Genomic DNA, 24,149 nt, shown 5'->3' with positions numbered 1-24,149 from the left:
AGCCTTAAAAACAGATGTGTTTTTTTGCAGCAATTAGTTTATTGTTTTCCCTAATATAGACTATACAAAGATGCAACTGATAATGATTTTAGTATGGATCTCTAACAATTCCCTCACTAGTTATTTAGTTTAGTTTGTATCTCATTAGTTGTTAGGAGATTGCTAGCAGCTGGAAGGAAAGTTTCAAAATAAACCACATCTCAATTGCATTAAGAGACAAATTGCACTAAAATACCTGTACTGACCCAACTGGCAAGGAGTTTCTGTGCTCGAGCTGCCTATTTGAATCCGGAACTGGAGATCTTTCAGGGAAGTGTCTTCAGTACTTAACTTTATAAGTGTTTATTACATCTCCAAAACAAAAGGAAAATTACATCCTCATTACTCAGTAAAACTCACATGATTCCTAACAGTCTAAGGTATTTATGGATGTAAGTTTTCACTCGTGAAGACACAAGCAGCTTCCAAGTCTAAGACACAGGCAGATATACAGAGAAACTATTAATTTGTAAATTATTATATTAGTGAACAAATAGTAACTTTCATTTGCAATCCAAGAGTTGTGGACTTTTTTCGCTACCACTTATTATAGCTAATAGCAGGCTAGAAGAAGCTTTTAAATACTTGGCATTTTAATGGCAAGAGAGAGAGCCTGAAGGTCTTTAGAGCTCTTCTTTAGAGCTCCCTTCCAATCCCTACTATTCTGTGATTCTTTGAGAAACAAGAGCATTTGAGCAAAGGTTGCATGGCTGTAAGACAGACACCACTATTGATTAATCCTCTCTAAATTTTATATATAAATGCTACTGCTGATTTGGAGAGTTGTTTATGTTAAAAAGATTTTTATTTTTGATCCCTTATATTAGGCACTATATTGGATAACTGCCTAATCTTACTAATGTCATCCCAGTTCTTCCTTCTTCATTTCTGAAATTATTCTCCCTTTTTTTTTGTGGTAAATCCTGTGTTTTCTCATGTACGCTGCATACCTCCAGGCATAATTTGTTTTCCTGTTCTCATTTCATTCCTTTGGCAAGGAAAATAAAAAAATCTGACAAGGAGTCCCAGGGCTTTTTAGAATGTGTTAAAGTATCTGCTTTTCTCTGGGAACAGACCTTTTGACTATGACTATGTAAAGCTAAAGGGAGAATGCCGACAACATTTCTATTCTTTGCAATTTTAAAAGCTTGTGAGTCTTGTGAGTGAGCTGTTGGATCCTAATTACCCAGAGAATGAAGGGGTAGTTACACATCAGAAATGCAAGACTCAAGTATTCACCTCCTCTTTTGAGCTGTTTTTCACAGATCATGTCTGTGAACATGAGTTTGCTATGGCTGCACAATAAGCAGACTTCTTTTGAATTGAAATGATTCTGGTATAAGCACAATTAAAAAAAAAAAAAGAGGATAAGCAGACATTACAACAAATAACACTTTCTTTTTTCTGTCCGGAGGAAGTAAAATAGCTGATAAGATGAAGTGTGGTTGTGTGTTAAAATGGAAAACTCTGAAAAGAAATGAGGCCATAGGAGTATATTCATGCATATTAAAATTATATACTACCTTATCCTTGATAAGTCCCATGCTCAGCTCTTTCTAATTCATCTGCCATTGACTGTAAAGTAAAATTGACCTTTAGTCTCTTTTGAATTAGTCTCCTTCCGTTTAAGAATACAATCACATATTAAAAATAGTCAGTTTTATTTAATCTCACTGTGCTAAGTATTATCATGCAGAATCTCTGATGTTTTACGTAGCAATTCATTTGGAAAGAGTATCTCTTCTCCTGCACATAGGATACATTAGCAGACTGCACTTTCAAAGCCAGTCACCTATGACCCCACTATACAGGTACAAATGTTTTTTTCTCTTCAGCTGCTTGCTGGCTCAGTCACTTGTCTCTTTTTTTGCAGAATGATTCCTGGGGAAAGCAGTACTCATATGCACTGTTCAAAGCCATGAGCCATATGCTTTGCATTGGTTATGGGGCCCGTGCCCCCGTCAGCATGTCCGACCTCTGGATAACCATGTTGAGTATGATTGTGGGGGCAACCTGTTATGCCATGTTTGTTGGTCACGCCACTGCCCTCATTCAGTCTCTGGATTCCTCACGGCGACAATATCAAGAAAAGGTAACTCATTTTAATGTAACTTCTTAAATTGGGAATAGATTAGTGGAATGTTTTAACTCTGGAAGAGGCCTTATGAAATTGTCTAGTAACATCTGAATCCTGTGGTAGATTTCATTGAACACTGAGGAATTCAGAACACCTCATAAATGCACTATATACCTTAAGGAGCAAATGGTTCTGTGTGTCATGTTGAATGATACCTTGGATGTTAAACTTGCTTTAAACTCTCATATGAAACTATGCTTTGTACCCCTGTAGGTACACTTGTACCTCTCTGTAGGTACTTGGTATATGTAGCTTGAACAAGGGCCTTGAGCTCGGTAGCTTTGGCATGTCTATACAGTTTCCTATCTTTCCAAAGGAATGATAGGAAACAAATCAAAACAATGACCTTTAAAAGAGGATCAGAAAAAATATGTTAGTTTTGTTTGAAACTATCACGGACAAGTGCTCAGAAGAGGACTTTGCTTTATTATGGTACTATTTACACGCTAGTCCATGACCTGTTAAGTCGTCTCCAAGGACAAAAGGAAATGGTGACCAAAGGGTAGAAAAGTAGAAAGAATTTAGTGGAAGAGAGGGAATTGTCTATGAAACGTAAAAATGTTGCATGATTTTTTTGTAGATATGATTGGAATTAAAAAGACATAAATAGATACAAGTGGGAACTTTGTGGCATAAGTACTAATTAACACTGTCATTTGTGTAATTAAAGCCAGAAGCAAGTGTGGGTGAAACTGTGAAACCAGGAAGTGAGGCTAGGTATGGGGGCATGGAGAAGAAAGGATCAGAATAAACCTCAGCAATGGACAATAAGGATATGCAGAGTTACTGAGATACTTGAAAGAAGCCAAAGTCAGTTATTACAGTAAATGAGGAACTGGAGAGGCCATGCCAGGATAGGGGTCAGCTGATAAAACTAGTGAAGTCAGAGCTCACATCAGCAAAGAAGAAAGACAGTCTAAGCAATAGTATTTGGCATATGTCCATAAGAAAGTCCAGAAATGCAAACTGGGCAAAAATCCCAGTGTGATGTCATGCAACCCTGGGGCAGAAACCTGGCAGAGAGTAAGGAGAGAGTGACCGTGTTGTCTGCTGAAATGGCCCATGTCTACTGGACAAGACACAGGTAAAAGTCCATAAAGGATTTCAGTAGGAAGGACTGGAGTGTTTTCTTTAGAAGTAGGGAAAGAGAAAGGAAATGAGAGTTTGTGGGAGTAACAGTTTACATCCTGTTCTGTTAAACTCAAATCGCAACAACCATGGGGCCAATATATCAAAGATAGAGAGAGGTAAGGAGTGAACTAAGACTAGTAACAGAAGAATTAGCCAGTATCTGGCACATTAATCACACAGCTGTTTAAAACAGAAGTTTGGTAAACCTGCTTCTGCAGGGGGGTTGGACTTGATGGTCTCTAAAGGTCCCTTCTAACCCCTACCATTCTATGATTCTATGATTCTATGATTTGTAGGCAAGAAAGCTCTCAGGATGTTATATTTTGACAGCGAGCTCTGTCAGTAACCATGTGAAACCCCTTAATCCATCTCACTAGTCATGGGATGAATTTAGGCAGATCCTGTAATGCAAACTAACTGGTTTGTTGGGTCTGTTAGGCGAGCTGGAGGAGAATTAATTTTACCAAAATGGGACAGCTGTAGGGACCTATAGCACATAAACAACCATGGATGTGAAGAAAGATGGAGAGAAGGAAATCCAACCCTAGTATAACTGCAGTTTCATTAGAAATTAGGTTGATGTGTATACATACACAGATGTACGAAATCAGGAAAAATGTCACCATCCAATTGAGATCTACATTGTTTTCCTGAGATCTTCCTGGCTGCAATATGATACCCCAATATTTTGTGCATTCAGAAAATTAGTGCATGTGTAAAGATATTAATATTTTTTTACCCTGTGTAGAGCAGAGACTGTTTTATTTGCAATTTTAGTGTAAATTAAAATCCAGCAGCAGTCAAGTGGTATTTCATTTCTCATGATTTGAAATAACAGCAAATAAAGCTTCCCCCCCCCCCCCCCCCTTCTCTGTTTCGATGTGCACACTTTATTAAACATTAGCATAGAAATTTTTCTGGGAAAAAAAAAAAGCCTGGCATTTTTCAGTTCCTGCAGTTCCCAATATTTTCATTCTTCTTTTTGTTTTTACTCCTTTATGACATGAGAGGCAAAAGTTTATCATGACATTGACAATCAGGAATGAAAGAACTTAGTTAGAAATTGTGTGTTTCTATGCTTTAGAGAAAAGTTTCTCTTTGTCTGGCAGCCATTTGTGTGCCAGTTATTATGGACTACAGCTAAAGCATGCCTTAAGTAAAGAGTTTGGTTTTAGTAATTTCTGAAACCATGAAATCATATTTATCTTACCAGCTGTAAGAACTTACTACCGTGTTTGGATGTTCTTGTCCATGGAGTTTAAATATATATTTTGAAATAAATCTTTGATTATAGCCTAAGATTTATAAGTGGTTACTATATACTGCTAATGAAGATGGTGTAATTTCTTTACTCTGCAAACTAGATAATGGTTATTTCAAAGACCAGTTCATGCTATCCATTTTGTCAGCCTATTTTCTAAATTATTGGCAGATAAAAACAGCTTATATTTCACCTAAGTGAGACTTGAGAAAAAGATAAATAATATCTCCAGCCACAAGTTTTAATATATATGCTGCAATACCTATTTTTACCTAGTGCATTGCCTTTTTTTTTTTTTTAATCCTGGAATTAAAAAAGTGTAAAAGTTAGAAAAATGGGACTCATTTTGATTTTTTGAGCTTAAATTCAGATAAACTTCTTTTACATACATAGGATTGTGTATTGCTTGGCTCCATTGTTTTATTTGTAAGAGTTACAGAAACTAATGTAATTAACATGAGGAGATGAAGAAAGAGGTGGTTCATCATTCCAAAGTCTCCTGCTTTACTTTGTCTGGATTTTTTCTCCTGTATCTAAAATAATATTTCATACATGTGTTTGTGGAATGCAACTAACAGGAGAGTTCTGGTCCTTTGCATGCTGCAAACAGCTAGAAGAAACATATTTTTTCAAATCATTGTATTTTCCTCTCAGATCCTCCCAAAGCTCAGGCAATGCAAAACTAGAATAGGCGTAATTAAAAAGGGAAAAAAATATACACAGGAAGACAAGAGAGAGCTTTCATTAAACCAAATGCATCAAACACCATCTAAGACCACCAGCTAAGAATCTGTCCTGTGCCAATCATGCCAAGCCAAGAGAAATCAAAGTATGGTAATAAGGCATATACAGGTCCACGTGTTTACCGTTTGTACAAAAGACATCATTTAACAGAGGAAACTGACAGTGATTATGATCTGTCAAATGCAGAAGCTGTGACCTAGTCTAGGTGGTTCTGCTCCAGCAGGGGGATTGGACAGATGATCTTTTAAAGTCCCTTCCAACCCTTAACATAAAGTGATTCTGTGACAATAAAATCGCATACCAAGGAATGTTGCAAAAAAAAAAAAAAAAAAAAAAGTGCATTGAAACATTCTGGTCATACATTGATACTTTGAGGAAGTTCTGATGTGTTTCTGCTGGAGTGAGTGGAACTGCTCCCAGAGAAAAAATACCTCTCAGATTGAATATGTGTATCAGATCTTAGTATCAATGAGTGAAGGGCAAATAACTGACAAAGGAGAAAGACATGTCCAAGCTAGGTATGCTCAATCCATTTTTCCTTTTCAGTAAGAAAATCTGTCAGACAATTCTACTTTGTATAAAAGTACTGAATAAATCAATGGATCAATGTCGTCTTAGCACTCTCCTTCCCATCTTTGGTATACATCAAAGATGAATGTAATAGCAAATAAAGTAATATTTTAAGTGATAAAACCTTTGACATTTTCTAATATCTAGGTAGTCACAACATATCAAAGATGTGCCTCTCCAAAGGAATGTTTACTTGGAAGAACCCGAAATGCATATGCAGAGCTTTTTAACAGACTAGTGTAAAACAAAGCAGCTAAATGAACAGTCATTTGACAAGGAAGTGAAGATCATCAGTTAAATATTTCTTCCTTTAGATGTTGGCAGTTTCTAATAAGAAAATGTTCACCTAATACTGTGGATGTCATTGAATAATCTTGATTGAAGATAGGTTGATATTTCCTCTGTTCCACTCTGTTCTGGATTTAAAATATCCAGTAGCAAACTCATAACAATCTAATAGAGGGAAGATTTATGGTAGCATACAGATTGTCTCATAGCATAAAGATTTTTAAATTGTTTTGATAAAATATCAATTATTAGGTCATTTGTCATTATGATGTCATTTTGTATATTTCAGTTTTTCTCTATTGGTAAGTAATTCAAACAACCACACAAGGTTTCAAAAATAGAAAAAGTAATCAAAGCAATTTTACCAATTGCAAGTAGTAAGGAGACATAAAATATATTCAATTCAACTTTATATGTATCATAGGAAATGGGGAAAAAATTACACCTCTGTATAGTGGATGCTGTCCTAGTCATGTGAAGATATGTTAAATTGTTATTAAGGATGTGAAAGAATTCTGGGATTGACATCAACTTCAAATATCTTAAAGGACATCTCCTTCTAACCCTATATTCCACTTTTATCTTATTTCTTAACTTCTATATTTAGCACATGTTCAGTTAAATCAGTCTAGTTCAAAGGAAGAAAAAGACATAAATATACTTCCTTTACAGAGATAAACAAAAATGTCATATATAAAGATAACTTAAAAGCAACTTACTCAACATGTACTTGCAAGAGGCAGTAAGCTCTGAGGGGCAGCTTTGGGGCAGCCATGTCCAAAGCATGTTTCCATTTCCCTTCCACTCTACAAGACTGTGGTAAACACTGGAGCACCTTGTGCTGTGAGACATCTACGATCTTCCCTTTCAAAAATTGGGAAGGAGGACCACCACTTTGTGTTTCTTTCTCTGAGCAGTTATTTTAGAGGTGTGGAGGAGCTCTGCTGCTCATTCAGCCACTGCTGCCTTGAGAGGAATAGGAGGCAGCTCTTCTATGTTCTCCTAAGTTTGAGGCATTTTGTTGTTAAACTGAAGGTGGCACAAAGTAACTATCACTCTTTCAGCATGTTCATTAGTACTGCTTTGTTGCCTAGAACACTTTCCTGAAAAGTCTTTGTAAGTATCTTGTTTGTTAAGAATCAGGGACTTGTGTGTTTCCACAGGAGCCTAGGAAATGGCAATTCTGGTCAAGATGCATAGCAAAGAAAGAGCTGTGGTAAACTCCAGATCACATCAGTGTTTAACAAGGCTTGTATCAGCTTTTGGTAGATTTTATTAAACTAAATATAAATATCTATATACATGCAAATGTAATTTTGTTCTTGCTGGAGTAGAGAGTTAGATGAGATAGAGTGATGCAGATGAAGAAACTTTCTATTACCTACTTGTTATTTATATAATCCATAAAAATATTTCAAGATCTAGTTGTTACTGCTTTTTTTACTTAAGCTGCAAAATACAAATTGCAGAACTTGAATTTTAGACATTCAACTGAACTTGCAATAATAGACTTTTAGCTTGTAGTTTTTAATCTAATCTGATCTACAGTTTGCTATGAAATACTGATTTCTAAGTTCACTTAGAAGGACCTCTTGCTTTTTCCGATGCTGCTAGTGGTTTTTAGAAAGCCTGGAAATAGTGAAACACAAAAGTATTCTGTTACTGGTTTCAGCTCCTTCTCTTTGCTTAACAGTAGTCTGTGTTCACTTATACAGCACAGTTTTAGGAACAATTCACATTGTCGTCAGGTTGCTGGAGAAGGTGAGCTACTTGACAGATAAATCTTGTCTTTTCTGTGCAACTTGGCTACAGTAAACTTACCACTCCAAAGGAATTACCTATTTAGGAGAATGAGGGATGGATTACCTTGTCCTGTAGTTCTATGTATTCACAAGAAAAAAAAAAGAAAAAAAAAAAGGAGAAATAAAACAAAATCTTGTCACTGGCAATCAGCCTGTGGTTTTGCAAGCAGTCCTTATAAAAAAAAATCTCATCAATTTGCACAGATATATAACCACAGGGCAATATTTTCAACAGTAAACAATTTTTGAATTGTATGTTGAATGATCAGATACAAAAGTTGCTAAAAGTTTTTTACAGTCCTGGACCTTTGGGACCGTGTATTGACTGTGCCAAAAGTGTTACAGACATCATAGCCTTGTGAAGTAGAAAATTCATTATTTTATAACTAAATTATGCCTAAATTAAGAGTCATTGCCTGAGATGATACCTGTGGATTGTTTCTCGTGGATTGTTTGGGTTTGTGGTTTTAGTTGGGAATCCCAGGTGTTTTATTAGAAAAAGAGTCTGTAAGTCTTGACTTTTGGGCTATTCCTGATTAATCTTACCATTTTATGGTCTTTTGGCAAACATCAGGTGACAGACTGATAAATGGTTAGATGTAGTATCCTATCTTCTGTGACCTTTATTGATCCTTGTAGCACGTGCTGAGATTTCTTAGAATGCATCCTGGGATACATCAAGAAGAGTGTGGCCAGCAGGTCAAGGGAGGTTCTGCTCCACATCTACTCTGCCCTGATGAGGCCTCATCCGGAGTCCTGTGTCCAGTTCTGGGCTCCTCAGCTCAAGAGGGACAGAGAACTTCTGGAGAGAGTCCAGCGCAGGGCCACCAAGATGATCAGGGAAATGGAACATCTTTCATATGAGGCAAGACTGCGGGAACTGGGGCTGTTTAGTCTGGAGAAGAGGAGACTGAGGGGAGATCTGATTAATATTTACAAATATCTAAATGGTGAGTGTCAGGAGGTTGGGGCATCCCTTTTTTTCTATGGTATCTAGCAAGAGGATAGGAGTAATGGGATGAAGCTGGAGCACAAAAAGTTCTATTTAAATGTAAGAAAAAACTACTTCACTGTGAGGGTGATGGAGCAGTGGCACAGGCTGCCCAGAAGGGTTGTGGAGTCTCCTTCCTTGGAGGTCTTCAGGACCCGCCTGGACATGTTCCTATGTGACATGATCTAAATTGACCTGCTTCTGCAGGGGAGTTGGACTAGATGATGTCTGACCCCTACCATTCTATGATTCTGTGAAAGTAAGTTATTAAAAAATACTTGGTATAACTGAATGACAAGACATTCTGAAAGGGAAAAACCAAATGGCTGCAGGTGAGAAAAAAATTTTTCAGATATTCTTTCACAGGGTACATACAGTTATTTAAAAGAACATGCACATAATAGAACTTGTAGATAGATTAATTATTTTATTTATTTGCATTTTAAAAAAATATTTTAATGCCTAATTAAGACCATTGTGAACTCAGCCCTCTGACATAGAAATAAATATGTAAATGCAGCCACAAGAGCCAGTGTGGGCTGCACAGAGAGAGACTTATTCATAGAACATGAAAATATTTGTTGTGTCAAGATAGGGACTCTACTTGTATCATTTGCTTTCTCTTTCTGTAAGCTCATCTTTATCAGCTTGTGTTTATTATAGTTACCAGAATTTTTGCTGCACATAGTTGTGATGTTAAATTTTACCTTGATCTTCCCAAATTTTGAAATGGGAAAGAATAACAAGTCCTACTGCAAGAAGCAAGGACGAAAACTATTCCCCCTCTCCTCCAAATAAAAAATCAAAAGTTATTCACCTTTAACAATACAGCAGTAATAAAATTAAAATGTTTGTTTCTTTTCAAGTAGTCCTGATTAGTACATTGAATATGAAGGTAAGACTTTAGGAGAGGAATATAAATCAGTCAGAATGTTCTCTCTAGAGTGCTCTCCTCTTTTGTCCTTCTAGCTCCTTATTGTGTTTTAGCTTCTTGTTATGGTCAGTCTTGCTGGGTTAATCAGGCTGGTTATTTTTGGCTTGCAACTCTAAAAAGGCAATTGCTTCCTCCCAGTAGCAGGTACTGTGCAAGCCAAGTCCAGTCCACCCAGCAGCATCGTACTTATGCAAAACTGTAATAGACTCACACTGCTTCTAAAATGACAGATGGGACTTACTTTCTTTTATTGCTGTGTTGTGGATAATTTACCTATAAAGTGTTTGGCTGTCTTGCATTATGGATGAGGTTTCTAACAGTTTTCCATGTGAAATTGCAGAGCAAGCTCGTTACCAGTTCAGCCATGTTCATGATGACTGTATAAAATTAGCTGTGAAGGCATGAAGTTATACTAGAGCCAGATTTTACACACAATCTGCTTTGTTTTCACAGTTACAGATCAAATAGACTTTTCTTTTGTAAAGGGAAACAAACAAGAAGGAATAAACTTGTGTTTTCCAAAGTCTCTTTCCTAGTGTGGTCCAATTTACCCTTCACCAAGAGGAAAAATCTGTGATTTGCACTAGATAGATATAACTGGCAGCAATCATCCCAATTACACTAGAATGATTGTGCTAGTGCCTTATATGTGTAGGAAAAAATGGCACTCAATACTGTCTAATGTAATACTGTGAGTGAGAAAATGTTGTGTAGATTTTTTTTTCCATTGCCTTGTTAGGGAGGAAGGGAAGAAAGATTGTTTGTTTTTATCTTGACTTTTAAAACATAATTCTCTCCTGACCTCACCCTGTTTCTTGAAGTTTGAGTAATTAAAGCAGGTTTGCTTTGAAAACAGATAATTTGTGTAACTAAGTCATGCAAAACAGAGTTTTATAGATTTTGGAGTGCAGAGGATAGCAGTAAGACTGAAACCTCTTCTCTTCAAAAGAACGTTTGAAACAATCCTTTGTGTTCTAATGTATGCTAAATCAACAGTTTTGTCCATTTAGTTACCGATGTTGAAAAAATATTGTTAATACTAATTCAAGAATCCTCTATCAGAACAGAGACTTGGTAATGAGTATAGAAGTAAACTGCTTTTATCTCCATGCGTTTTCATAAAATGCACAGGGCTTACCTTTTCCAATAGATTTCTGCAACCGAAAAAAATCCAGAAAACCTTCAGAATACATTTTTCCAAATAAAAAATATTTACTGAAAGCATAGTGAAAGTGGGTTTTTTCATGCCAATGCACAATGCATTGCAGAATTTGGAGTCGGGAAAATGAAACGTCCTTGTAAGCATAGTTAGATATTCTTCTAGACAAAATATTTGTTCATCACTTGCTTTTTATTATGGGCAGTGCTGGATGGCTGCATATGTTCAGGCAGAGATGGCTGAACACGTCTTCATTACAAAACTTAACGGAAATGTAAAAGTTACTTTATAAAGTTTTGAAGAAAACAATGAGCATTTTTTAAACAAAAAGTGAAGGCAAGTCTTTGGGTACTTCTTATTAGACATGTGATAGGAGCTGATAACCAGAGTTTAATGGAATTAATTTCCCTAATTAAGATATCTCTTTTTTTTAAAAAATTTTTTTAAGCATAGGCCTTTTTGTCCTCTGCAAAGAATGTAAACAAGTGAGAGGAGTGGGTGATCACCTGGCAACAGAGTCTAGCTCTCTTTGTTGCTGCTTCACTCCCATACAGCATCAGAAGATAGACATTACCTCTCCACAACCAGGTGTATTACCTACACCAGAGGCAGCCTAAAAGGCTAACACAAAGGGCAGTTGAGGCAGAGAGCCCCAAAAGTTGGAAAGACATCTGTGACTTTCTCCTATGACAGGCCTATGAGGGAGACAGCAGCTGAAAGTAGCAGGAGCCAAAGGATATATGCCGTGGGAGGCATGGAGTGATGAAGAGAAAAAAGAACTTGAACTGCACTGGGGGGAAAGGCTGTTGGCTTGCTGTAGGGAAGAACCGTGATAGACATAGGTGCTTGTATTGAAGGATTGGTTAATGACCCTTGAATTAATCTACTGAGAAGATCCTCCACTGGGCAGTATGTGACCTTGTCTGGAATAAATTTGGAAATAATTTGGTGTGACCTCACACTTTTGGGCAAAGGGATACAGAGGAACCTTTTATTTCCACCTGCATTTGCCCCTCATACTCTGAGCATCATCAGCTTCTGTAAGAGGACAGTGAAAATAAGAGCAGAGACCCAAAACAAGAATGATCAATAGACGTAATTACCTGGGTACCATCTCATATCACCTTGTCAGCCAGGTGCAAGGTTTTGGGTTGCATGGGCAGAGAAACATTGCAACTGATAATCCCTGTTCTGACATGTGCACCTGTAAGGCCAACAATGGTATTTACTGCTAGTTCTGCTAGTAAAAGATTCTAAAAAGAAGCAAAAGAACTACTATAAAAAAAAACCAAAATAGTTTAAATATGTAATGGTCTCTAATGGACCATTGGTTTTAAAGCAAAACTATAAAAAGCAGTGAGTAACTCTGACCAAAAAGCAATAGCACAATAAAACCACTAGTATATGTAGCTTGGTAAACGAAAATATAATTCTTTATTGCTGAAAGATTGTTTTTTAAATTTGTGTTTTTAAAATATATGAGTGTCACTTGCTCTCTAAGAGTTCACGATTTGCAGAAGACAGCAAAGAGCAGCGTAACCTTGCCAAACAGTGTCAGACCCAGACATTATTTGGGATGGAAGTAAACCTTAACCTTGTTTTTACCTCGGCTTTACTTTCTTTCATAGTTTCTCTGCATTAGACAGAGAACAATTGTCCTCTTTTTCATCAAAATCCTGCAAAGAAGCTGTATTTTGTGGGATCTGGAGACGATAAGACACTCATCTAAATATTCTACTAGGCTTGTCACAGCAGGAAAAGAAAGCTTTTGTTCTCTTAAGGGCCAACGAAGTGAGAGTCTCCCCTGAAGAGGGTGTGGCAATGTAATTATGTAGAATAATGTGACAAAGCAGGAAAAAGGAGAAAACAGGGAGTAACGAAAAAATCATGCTGTGGTATATCCATTAATATTAGATGTATGGCCCATTGCACGTGACATTTTAATTTGTAGTAGATTTATAAACAGAGCAGTAACAGTGCTGTGGCAGGCTGAGAAAATGATATGCAGTGCCTGAAGGCAATTCTTTGTTAAGGTGGCCTGGGTTTCCATGCCACACCAGGGTTAAAGGCACAAAATTCCTCAAAACAGATTTTAACTGCATAATTTATATTATAGTCAACTTCTGACATTCCCTGAGTGGCAGAGAGCTTCTGTTCTGGCTATCGGTTTGAGAAAATGGCAGTATCAGCTGGGAAAAAAAGGAAACACCGGGTTATACTTGACGTGGCTGCAGCTTTAGCCCTTAAAATCATTAGGTTACTCCAGGTGATTATTATTTATAACAAGATTCTTACATAACACTAAAATTTTAGCTGAAGCAGTATTTGGTTTCTGTAGTTCTCAGGAACTGGCATCATAGAGCCCATGTGCTATCTGTAACTATGGCTACTCATAATGGTATTTCTCTGTCTTTACAGCTTTAAAATATATTGATTTGTTGTGAAGACATTAAAAATTCTCTGGCTCTGTTTTCACATTCTGTTGAGAAACAAAACAAAAATGAAAATACTTTCCTTGCCTTAGCAACTTGTTGTCTGTGTTTTTCACATAGCTTCTGTGTTGCTTTCTCTATGGAGGATGCACTAGTCTTGTCTTGGGAAGATTTCCCTACAATTTCAGGTCTATCACACAAAACTTTGTGGTCTAGACTACATGTCTCTTGATGACTGAAAAAGGGCCTGGTGATCTTTTTTTTTATCACATGCTTGAAACCTGGACACTTTGCATTGCCCACCTGGAATGGCCCTGCTTGACAGTGCTGTTCAGGTGCCATGTTGCCTTCACCAAAGATCCTGCAGCCTTTTCACAGGAGGCCATTGTCACGGCTGGTAATGGTGTCTAGAGTACTAGTTCAGAATAAAAGTGGACTTCTATCATCCATTGCACATGTGAAACAATAGCCAGTGGAGCTGTCATACGCATAGCCAGTGATACTATAGTGCAAAGTGCTGCTCTTGCCATGAAGTAAAGGCTTCTTTATTCTACTTTAAAACCAAGGTATTTTTTTCAAAAATTTCAGATGCAGAGCCAAGGGCTCTTAAAAATACTTAACATGGGAATAAATAGATGTGTTTTTTATAACTCTGAATTCTTTTTAGTTAAAGAAAATGTGAGAAATCCTTAGGTCTTTAGAATTGTCTGTAAAATTTTTTAAGAACTCTTTGATACTCTTTCGGTTCTTTCACATTTTTTTAATAACATCTTATAGATGTTTTTCCTGCTTCTCCAAAGCTCTCTATATTTCTCCTTCTCATTACAGAAGAAGGAAAAAAAGAAAACAAAGGTATTTTTGGACAGAAGGTCCATTATTTCTCTTTAGCAGTTACAGCTTTGGAACTTTACCTTTGGATGAACCCAGAGATATTGAGTAAAACACTTTACCTAAGTGTTTCTGCGGAAATAATCAGCATAGAAATACACAATAACCATTTGTTTGAGAGTTAAATCTCCGAAGATATGTGGGAAGTAATTCACTATTACTAAGAGGTTTTTGTCTGTCTTTTTTGAGAGGAAATAAAAAAATTACTCTCTATGTAAGATTTGATGCATTAGGGTGATTGAATGGTTGATGCAATGAACTGTTTCTTCACAACCAGAAATATCACAAGGATTGTTAATCTCTTTGTTTGAAGAAAGCTATAAATTGGCTTAAAAGATGTTCTTTGCAGAATGTGCCCCATTGGCTTTTCTATCCCTGATAGACTCTCCAACTCTCTCATTTCTCATTTTTATTCTAATTATACTGTTATCTGTTATACTGTTACTGTCTTATGAAAACTTAGTTTTTTCTGTACTTCATGATTAAGCTCCATAATTCTGGAATACAGGAAGATATATCCTGTTGCTTGCAGTTGCTCTGGAACAGTCAGATCTGTAATGATGCTTTTCAAGGGACTACCAAAGTTTATTGCTGTTGCTGTCAGTTATCAGAAAAGCCTCCAGAGGCTAGAAATTAATTTCCCTAAGGATATCTCTGAAATGTTTATACTTTAAGACTAAATAATGACAAAAAAAGGGAAATAAGATTACAGATAGTTTTTAAGAATGATAAAACACAAGGGCTGGGAAAATGGAGAAGAGCAGTTTGTTGGACTGTTTCAGTAGTTGGCGCACAAGGCTCAGAATCATGAGTATTTTGTGAGGTTGTATGTTAACCTCAGTGATTCAGGTGAAACTGGATACTTGAGCAGTGACAATTTTAGATTATCTAGTAAATGAATAAATAAATAAATTCAAGTCTTCTTTGTAAATGGAAGGACTGTTTCCATCACAGAATCACTCAGAGTCACAGAATCTCAAGGGTTGGAAGGGACCTCAAAAGATTATCTAGTCTAACTCCCTTGCCAGAGCAGGACCACCTAGAACAGGTCACACAGGAACTCATCCAGCTGGGTTTTGAGTGTCTCCAGAAAAGGAGACTCACAACGCATCTGGGCAGCGCATTCCAGTGCTCCCTCACCCTCAAAGTGTGAACATAAGTTTTTCCTTATGTTTCTTTGGAACCTCTTATGTTCCAGCTTATACACGTTGCCCCTTGTCCTATCATTGGACATAACTGAGAAGACCCTGGCTTCACCCTCCTGATACCTGCCCTTTACATAGCTGTAAACATTAATGAGGTCACCCCTCAGTCTCCTCCAGTCTAAAGAGCCTCAGCTCCCTCTGCTTTTCATCTGAAGGAAAATTCTATTCCATCATCTTTGTGGCTGAACTCTCTCCAGCAGCTCCCTGTCCTTCTTGAACTGAGGGGCCCAGAGCTGGACACAATATTCCAGATGTGATCTCAAGAAGGCAGAGTAGAGGAGGAGGAGAACCTCTCTCAACCTACTTACCACCCTACTCACCCTTCTAATATACCCCAGGATGCCATTGGCCTTCTTGGCCACGAGGGCACATTGCTGGCTCAGGTCATCCTGCTGTCCACCAAGACCCCAGGTCCCTTTCCCCTATACTACTTTCTAACAGTTCATTCCCCAATCTGTAGTGGTACATGGTGTTATTCTTTCCCAGATGCAACATTCTACACTTATTCTCGTTGAATTTCATTAGATTTCTCCCCACCCAACTCTCAAACCTGTCCAGGTCTTGTTAGATGGCAGCACAGCCTCTGGTGTGTCAGCCAGTCCCTCAGCTTAGTATCATCAGCAAACTTGCTGACAGTGCCCTCTGTTCCCTCATCAAGGTCGTTAGCAAATATATTGAACAGTACTGGTTCCATCACTGACCCCTGAGGGACTCCACTAGATACAGGCCTCCAACTAGACCCTGCCCCATTGATCACCACTCTCTGCCTCCTTCCTTTCAACCAGTTAACAGTCCACCTCACTACCTGTTCATCCAGCCCACATTTTCTTGGTTTTGCTGCGAGGATGCTGTCGGAGACAGTGTCAAATGCTCAACTGAAATCAAGATAAAACACATCCACTGCACTACCACTATCTATCCACCTGGTTACATCTTCATAAAAGGCTATAAGGTTGGTCGAACTTTTCTCCATGGTACAACCACGTTGACTGCTGCTAATGACCCTTTTGTCCTTTAAATGCCTGGAGACAGCATCCAGGATAAGTCCTTTCCACCTCCTCCTTGAGTTCAACCATGAGGCTAAGCAGGTCATTCACCTGATCACATTGAACACAGGTGTTGTGCTTAACATCATTTGCCAGACCCCAGCACTCCCTGCAGCCAGAAACCTGGACACTTACATGTTTATGAGGGACCTCTGTCTGGGTCACCACATTTCTTTGAAAAACATGTTTTGCCTGAGTTGATACCATAATTGCCTGCACCATCAACTGCTCACAGTGAGTAGTCTCTCCCAGGTGACTCACTAGCATGCCCCTGTGCTTGAGTTTGCTCAGTGATCTTCAATCCCTGTGCTCTTGAGGCATTGAAACCCCACCCTGTGGCTGCAGCTGCGCCCTCAGGTGGCCCCACGTCCCTCATGCAGTAACATGCTGCATGCTCACAATATGGAAGAAGGTTTCAGATGCTATATGTTAAACAATAGGTCATAAGGTAATAATAGTTCAGTAATTTATGTAATTCAGTAATTAATAGGTTTTTTCTTATGTTTAAGTGGAACTTTTTGTGTTCCAGCTTAATCCCATTACCCCTTGTCCTGTTGCTGGATATAATAGAAAAAAGGGATGTCTCAACCTCCTGATAGCCACTGTTTATATACTTGTAAATATTAATTAGATCCCCCCTCAGTCTCCTCTTCTCTAGACGAAACAGCCCCAGTTCCCACAGCCTTTCCTCATAAGGAAGATGATTCAGTCCCTTTGATTATCTTGGTAGTCTTGTGCTGAACTCTGTCTGGAAGTTCCCTGTCCCTCTTGAGCTAGGGAGCCCAGAAGTGGACACAGGACTCCAGATGAGGCTTCACCAGGGCAGAGTAAAGGGAGAACATCTCTCAACCTACTGTCCACATTCTTAATGCTTCTCAGGGTGCCATTGGCCTTCTGGGCCATGAGGGCACATTGCTGGCTCATGGTTCTGTGATTCTATGATTATGATTCTGTGATTCTATGGTTAGTTTATTGTCAGCTGGGATTCCCAGATCTCTCTCTGCAGAGCTGCTCTCCAGCAGTTCGATCCCCAGCCTGTACTGGTGCATGGGGTTATTCCTTCCGAGATGCAGGACTCTGCACTTGTCCTTGCTGAACCTCATGAGGTTCCTCTCTGCCCAACTCTCAAGTGGTCGAGACCCTGCTGAATGGCAGTACAGCCTTCTGGGGAATCAGCCAGTCCTCCCAGCTTGGTGTCATCAGCCAACTTGCTGAGGGTACACTCTGTTCCCTCATCCAGGTCATTGATGAAGATGTGGAACAAGACTGGCCCCAGAACTCATCCCGGGGGAACTGCACTGGCCACAGGCCTCCAACTCGATTCTGTGCCATTGAATCCACCCTCTGGGCTCTGCCATTCAGCCAGTTCTTGATCTCCTTCAGTATCCACTCATCCAACCCACAGTGTCTGAGCTTTCTGATGAGGATGTTGTGTTTGTCAAAAGCCTTTCTGAAATCAAGATAGATGACATCCACTGATGTCCCCTCATCTAGCTAGCTAGTTGACGTTACTTGCGCAGAAAAGAAGTTTTCTGGTCTCCTGTAACATCCTGTGGTTCTTAAAAAAATGTTAGTTCTGGTGCTGCCTGACACTGACTCCAATGTTTGAATGTGAAATGCCTGCAAGGAGGCAGACTAGTGGTAGCCAATGGCATTGTGCAAGCTCTTCTTTCCCAGCAAGAGCACCTGCATGGGATGTGTCTTTGTCAGTGTTTCCAATCACCTTGATTCTATATAAGTTATCATACCGTATTAGGAAATCAAGGCTAAATGTGATCATCTACATGGTTATTTCTATTGCTATCATGAACAAGAGGACTTGCTCTTTCTCTTCCTTGATACTTGTCAAAGCAAAAAAGACTATGAGAGATGCCCAGCCTAGAAGAACCATTTCCCTCATCATGAGGGCACTTCTGTGGAATGAGGGAAGGCCAGTTTCAGGCCTCTGATCAGAGGTCAAGAAAAGCAATACATAAAATAACTGAACAATTATTTTTGTTTTGCTATTTTTGTTTAATGAGGAATCTCTTTATCTCTTACTATAGGTTTTAGCAGACCTTCCCATGCAAATGTCTTTGAAATGGATCCATTTTAAAAGCAAGTTCTTTTTAATGAATTGGCATTTTCAAGTAATTAATACAAAAAGAGCTGGCAAACCATAATTAGGCCTTATCAGAGCAAAAATTTCCAGGGTCAGCATCTATAGCATGCTAGTGTTTCTGTCTTGCTTGTGCTGGCACTGCTAGTAGCATAGCTGTTGGCATAACATCAAGCAGATGTGACAATTATGGTCCTAGTAATTTTTTTTCTTCTCCTTTTCATTATAATGTTAAACAGTGGATATAAAGTTGCATCATTTCAACATAATTATACCTTTTCCTATATTCATGTTCTGAATTACTACTTGAAATGGCTTCTTGAAATAGCTGGATTTTCTGTAAGCGAGATCCTAACAACTAAGCATGCCCATTTAGCTGAAGGCATTGCAGCACATGCTGAATTGAGCATTAGGAGTTAAATTTTTGTATTGCTGGATAACGGGGTGAGATGAGACCCCTGCCACAGAACACTAATGCTTCTCTTAGGCAGATGCAACACACATCTCAAAAAATTTTGTTTAATTGAAAATATGTTATTGACATCTGTCACCCTGGGTTCAGAGTCAGCACCAAAGGTAGCTGCAGCGTGCTTTTGGTGCTTAGGGACAAACATCCCTATCAAGGGTCCTTCAGCTCCACAAATTGCTTCTCATGCCCAGAACCAAACTGAAGGAGTGACTGAGCAGAGACGAGGTGACTTCCCTCACCCACCACTTCCTACAGAGTGCATGTAGGGAATAAATCCTTCCACCTTAGGCACCTCATTTAATCTATATTCTTTTTTACTGACCTGGGCCAATTGAAAAAAATAGAATCCAAAGCTTTCAAAAGATAAGGAAAATAGTACAAGATGACTGGTATTAAATTTCACTTCGAAACTGGCAACTTAAAGGAGACCAATACAGGATATCTGCTATTTTTAAATAAGCTGTCATCTCTACAGTATTTTTCTCATTAAAAAGGAAAATAGTCATGCCTTAGACTTGATACAGCTTCACTCACGGTGGCATGGAGAAGAGATGGGTTTCTTTTCATACCTCGAGGCTTTGATAGTTGTTTCATTAAATCAGACTTCTGTCATTGCCTCTGTGAATAGAGGAACTGAAACTGGTTTTCATGCTTCTTCCCTCCCATTTTCAAACAGTAAAAAGCAAATTTCTGCAAGATAAAGAACAGACAAAGAAGACAAATCCTATTCAGAAAGCTCTCTATAACTTAATTAATTTCTCAATTACAGTAATTGAAAAGAACAATAATAAGAGGTTGTGTATTTTGTAGCAATTGAAAGGAAATGTTTAATTACTGCATGTAAGTAAAAAGACAGTTTAAAGCATTCTTGTATGCAGCAGTACTCTTTGGAGAGTAATTAGTGAAAAACAAATAGTAAACAGATGATAGGTTTTAGTCTAAACAAATCAGTTCTATCTCAAGATAAAGAACTATAAAAGCGAGCCTATCACACCCTTTAACAGGAAGCTTACTTTTTATCTATGCTTGATTATAAACTGTTTCCTTCTATGGAAATATTTGTATGCTAAGCACAGTAGCAGTAAAGAATGCAGACTGTAGCAGTATCTTTGGATTTGCAGTGAATTCGGCCATTCAGTAACTATGGAATAGACAGGTGAGCTTCTTACTTTGCCTACCAAAATAAAATAACCAAATTGTTGATTGGCAGATTCACTGTGTGATGCCTTTTCTGAGCACAGCCAGATCTGTGATCATTTGATAACTCATTTTTTGTATATACAATTATCCTCACAGATTATTATGCAGTGAGTAGATGTTAAAGTTAGTGCTAATGTCAAGGTTGACCAAATATTCATCTAGAGATTGTCCTTTGGTGCCTTCATGATTAGGTCAAAAATTCATCTAGGTCATGAAATAACCTGCCATTCTAGTCTGGAGGACTAGGCAAAAATGACAGGTTTATTTGAAATGGAAGTGTGGGGTTTTTTCCCAGTGTGCTTGGGGGAAGATAGACAAGAGAGAGATGGTAATTTCAGTCTTGTCCTTGTTTGAAATATTGGAGATATTTCAATGTGCAAACCTTTTCTTTCTCTTTTCTTTCTCTTCCTAATGTTCCCAATCATAGCTAGGATGAAAAGAATTTTAAAGGGATAAACTGTATACACACCAGACATACAGTATCTCTCTTCTATATAGATGAAAAAGATGCCATGTAAAAGAGAATGTGTGGAGCAAATACATAGTAGCAGCTGCTGAAGATAATGAATTTAAGTGATGGGTGAGACAGAATACAAGTTGATCTTAAACACTTTAGGAATATTCATCCAGAATTCTTATAGCTTGGGAAGATGTTTTTGACCTTTCTCTCCTTTCTGTTGGCCATTAATCTAAATTCAGACCCTTAACCAAGGCCAGCAGGTGTTTGCGTAACATGAGGGCTTTGCAGTAATTTGGAAGCCTTGTAAACAAGGTAGGATTCCCTTACTGTAGAAGAGAGGTGATTGGTGGTCATGTTCTCCATTCCAGCTGCTGGTAGCTGAAGCTCCAGACCAGACACATCAGCAAAGCTCATACAGATAAGCTGACCAAGTGTGTTATTGTTTGGTTATGTAACTGTGAATCGAAGCACATAAACAGTTGATGAATGGATTGTATGACTGACAGTCACTGCAGAGAAGAGATAATAACTTTGGCGACCTTTTATCACCCAGCTGACAGGTTCATTACGTAGTATTGTCTGCAGTCTGAGACAGAAAAGATGTGTGTAACAGTATCCTTCAGTCTCCACCAACTCCCACAGTCAGTGAATGGGCCAAAAGTAGGGGTTCCTCATCTTTTGTGAGCAGAGAATACTGGTTTTATCTCATTTATTCCACTATGTATCAGGAATTATACTTGACACTGGTGACATGTTTAGGAGTTAAAGAAGAGAAAAACACCAGGTAGATGGAATAAATCCAATCAGAGAAAATTAAACTGAAAATCTGTTAAACAGACATTAATAAATATAAGATATAGAATTCTTCTCAATCCTTTGCCATTAATCTGTAATTTAATGAATTTTTATTATTATTTTAACATAGGACCCACTAATGAAGTTAGGCTTTTAAGTACTAGCAAAATGAAAAAAAATGTAGTCTGCTGTCTATAGTTGTCTCATGTATTTCAAATTCTTGCTAGGAGAATCAAGCCTCAGGGACTTTTCTTCAGACACTATTTGTACAGAGTAGATTATTTATTCAGCAAACAGAAGCAATATCGTGTGATATTTAGACATAAAACTACACAGCTCAGATAGTGCATTGGAACTGTGAAATACTAGGTTAATACATATATTTAAAAGCTTTCAAACAATCTATTATCTAATTTCTCAAATTAGAGAGTAAATAAAACAGATTAATTTGTTATTTCTTGTGGAAGGAAGATAGATAGCATGAAAATGCGAAACATGACATGTGAAATTACAGAGTCTAATGGGAGGGGGATATGATATGGAATTTGCACATAGCATTTTAATGGCATTGCATAATGGAATATGTAGAATTCAATTGAAACAGTTTATAAAATGTTTTATCAAAGTGTGTGCTTTAAAATACACATTGTTTTCACACAAAATAATATCTTTAAATGAACATTTATGTATTTTCATAAGGTACTCTTCACACAGAATTTTCAAAATCCTGCTCTTTTGTTCTTAAAAAGTATATTTTGCTGAAAGATTGTTTTTAGAATGTGACAATACCACTTTTTCATAAGGAGAAGAACGATTCCCCTTTATATTCCTTCAGTACTCATTCATTGCACTTGCAGTTATCCTTCTACAGAATGACATCTCAACAAATGAAATATAGATATATTGCTTAAAAGTTAACTGCCTGTGAATTTTTGGTCAGATGAAGCTTCAGTTTGCATTTTTATATTCCTTCATCGATGTAATTTGAGTGATAAATCAGCATTCAGTTGAATAGTAAATTTAAGCAGAAGAGACATTACAGATATTTCTGTGAATTGTAGACCAGAATGTTATTTTGATGTGTTTAATTCTTAACTGGGAATTGAAGTTTCCTGCATATTTAATAGTTTGTATAATTCCATAATTATTTCTTTTCAAATCCACTTATCCATGTGAATAATTTTGTGCATAATTTTGAGAAAGTAAAACTACATAAGGCAATAAAACCCCTCATGTAGTTAATATGGCAAAGCCTCTCTCCAGTGGCACTTCTTTGCAAATGTGTGATCATAATTCAGTTTTGTCTGTCTATACAGCTCTCATTATCTCTAGAGTTATGAATGAGGAGGAGGCACATATTTTTTATACAAAACACATTTTGCATAATGCAATTTTTTTTACCAAAAACACTAACCTTTCCACATGTGATATCCATTTTCCACGGAAAAAAAACCCAAACAAACCAACCCACCCCCCCCAACCAAAAAGCCAAATAAATGCATAATTTTCTTTCACTTAAAACATATTAATGTTCATGATGAATATCTTCAGTATTAAACTGTATTTGCTTAAACAAACATTCCAAATGTCATCCCTCCTGTTCTGTATCTCAAGATCCCAGTTGAACCTCCCTTCTTTTTGTGAAAGTTTGTCTGATGTTTCCTGCAGTGATGGGCCTCAAACCCCATGAATAAGCAAATTAGTGTCAAACTGAGACAACATTAAGTGCTTTGATCCTTTGAAACAGTTTATTTTCCCCTTCACTCCCCTTTCTTCTCCTGAACTATCTTTGCAAACTTTTTCACCTTTTTCTTCACTGAAAAAATAATTAAGTCCTTTATAGAAAAAATACAATCCACCCAGTAAAATGAATGACAAAAGGAGAGGCAGTTCCTTCAGTTTGTTTCAAGGCCTTACAGCGCAATAGCACAATGAAAAAGGGTTTTGACTTCAGTGATTGCCTGCTTACATTTTCTGGAAAATGCAGGAATAACATTTGAACTCCTGAGGTGTAAAACCAATGAACTTTCACAGGCATTAAAAAATACTAGGAAATTGTTTTTTAGCATTGCAAATTGTGTGTTTATAAAAACACTCTATCAAGAAAAAGCTACTTGAATAGCATGAAAATATTTGGGCTGTGCCTTTTTGTTTATCACTTACTTGAACACCTGTTGAGATGAGCTGGTTTCTGAAGTGCCGTATGCTCTTGCCAGGTAAGATAACTGACAAGCACCTGAATTGTGAGTCTAGTCAGTACTAAACAGTTAGACAGCAGAGAAATTTTTTTAGTTATATTGCTTTATTAGAACTAAACCCTTTATACATTAGACAGTTCTTTCATTCAGTGCATTTTGTCAGTTGTTCAGTGATGTCTTGGCACACTACCTACCTATTCCTTGTTATGATTCAGAGAGAACCTCATTTATTGCCATTCCAATGCAAGGCATCCATGTGATTTTTTCCATAAGGTATCTGAAACTCAAGTATAAAATCCTCA

The 24,149-nt window shown here is 37.6% G+C and overlaps 1 protein-coding gene across 1 annotated transcript in view; it reads left to right on the top strand.

Moving 5' to 3' along the window:
• HCN1 (hyperpolarization activated cyclic nucleotide gated potassium channel 1) overlaps positions 1-24,149 on the top strand; it is a 204,145-nt gene that overhangs the window by 131,465 nt on the left and 48,531 nt on the right. Inside the window, exon 4 of the mRNA XM_062018655.1 lies at positions 1,913-2,131. Coding sequence (XP_061874639.1) covers positions 1,913-2,131 — 219 coding nt within the window. The remainder of the gene's footprint in view (positions 1-1,912; positions 2,132-24,149) is intronic.

The sequence above is a fragment of the Colius striatus genome, chromosome Z (genome assembly GCF_028858725.1).
Source record: "Colius striatus isolate bColStr4 chromosome Z, bColStr4.1.hap1, whole genome shotgun sequence".
Classification (NCBI taxonomy): domain Eukaryota; kingdom Metazoa; phylum Chordata; class Aves; order Coliiformes; family Coliidae; genus Colius; species Colius striatus.
This window is presented reverse-complemented; position numbering and strand designations above follow the sequence as displayed.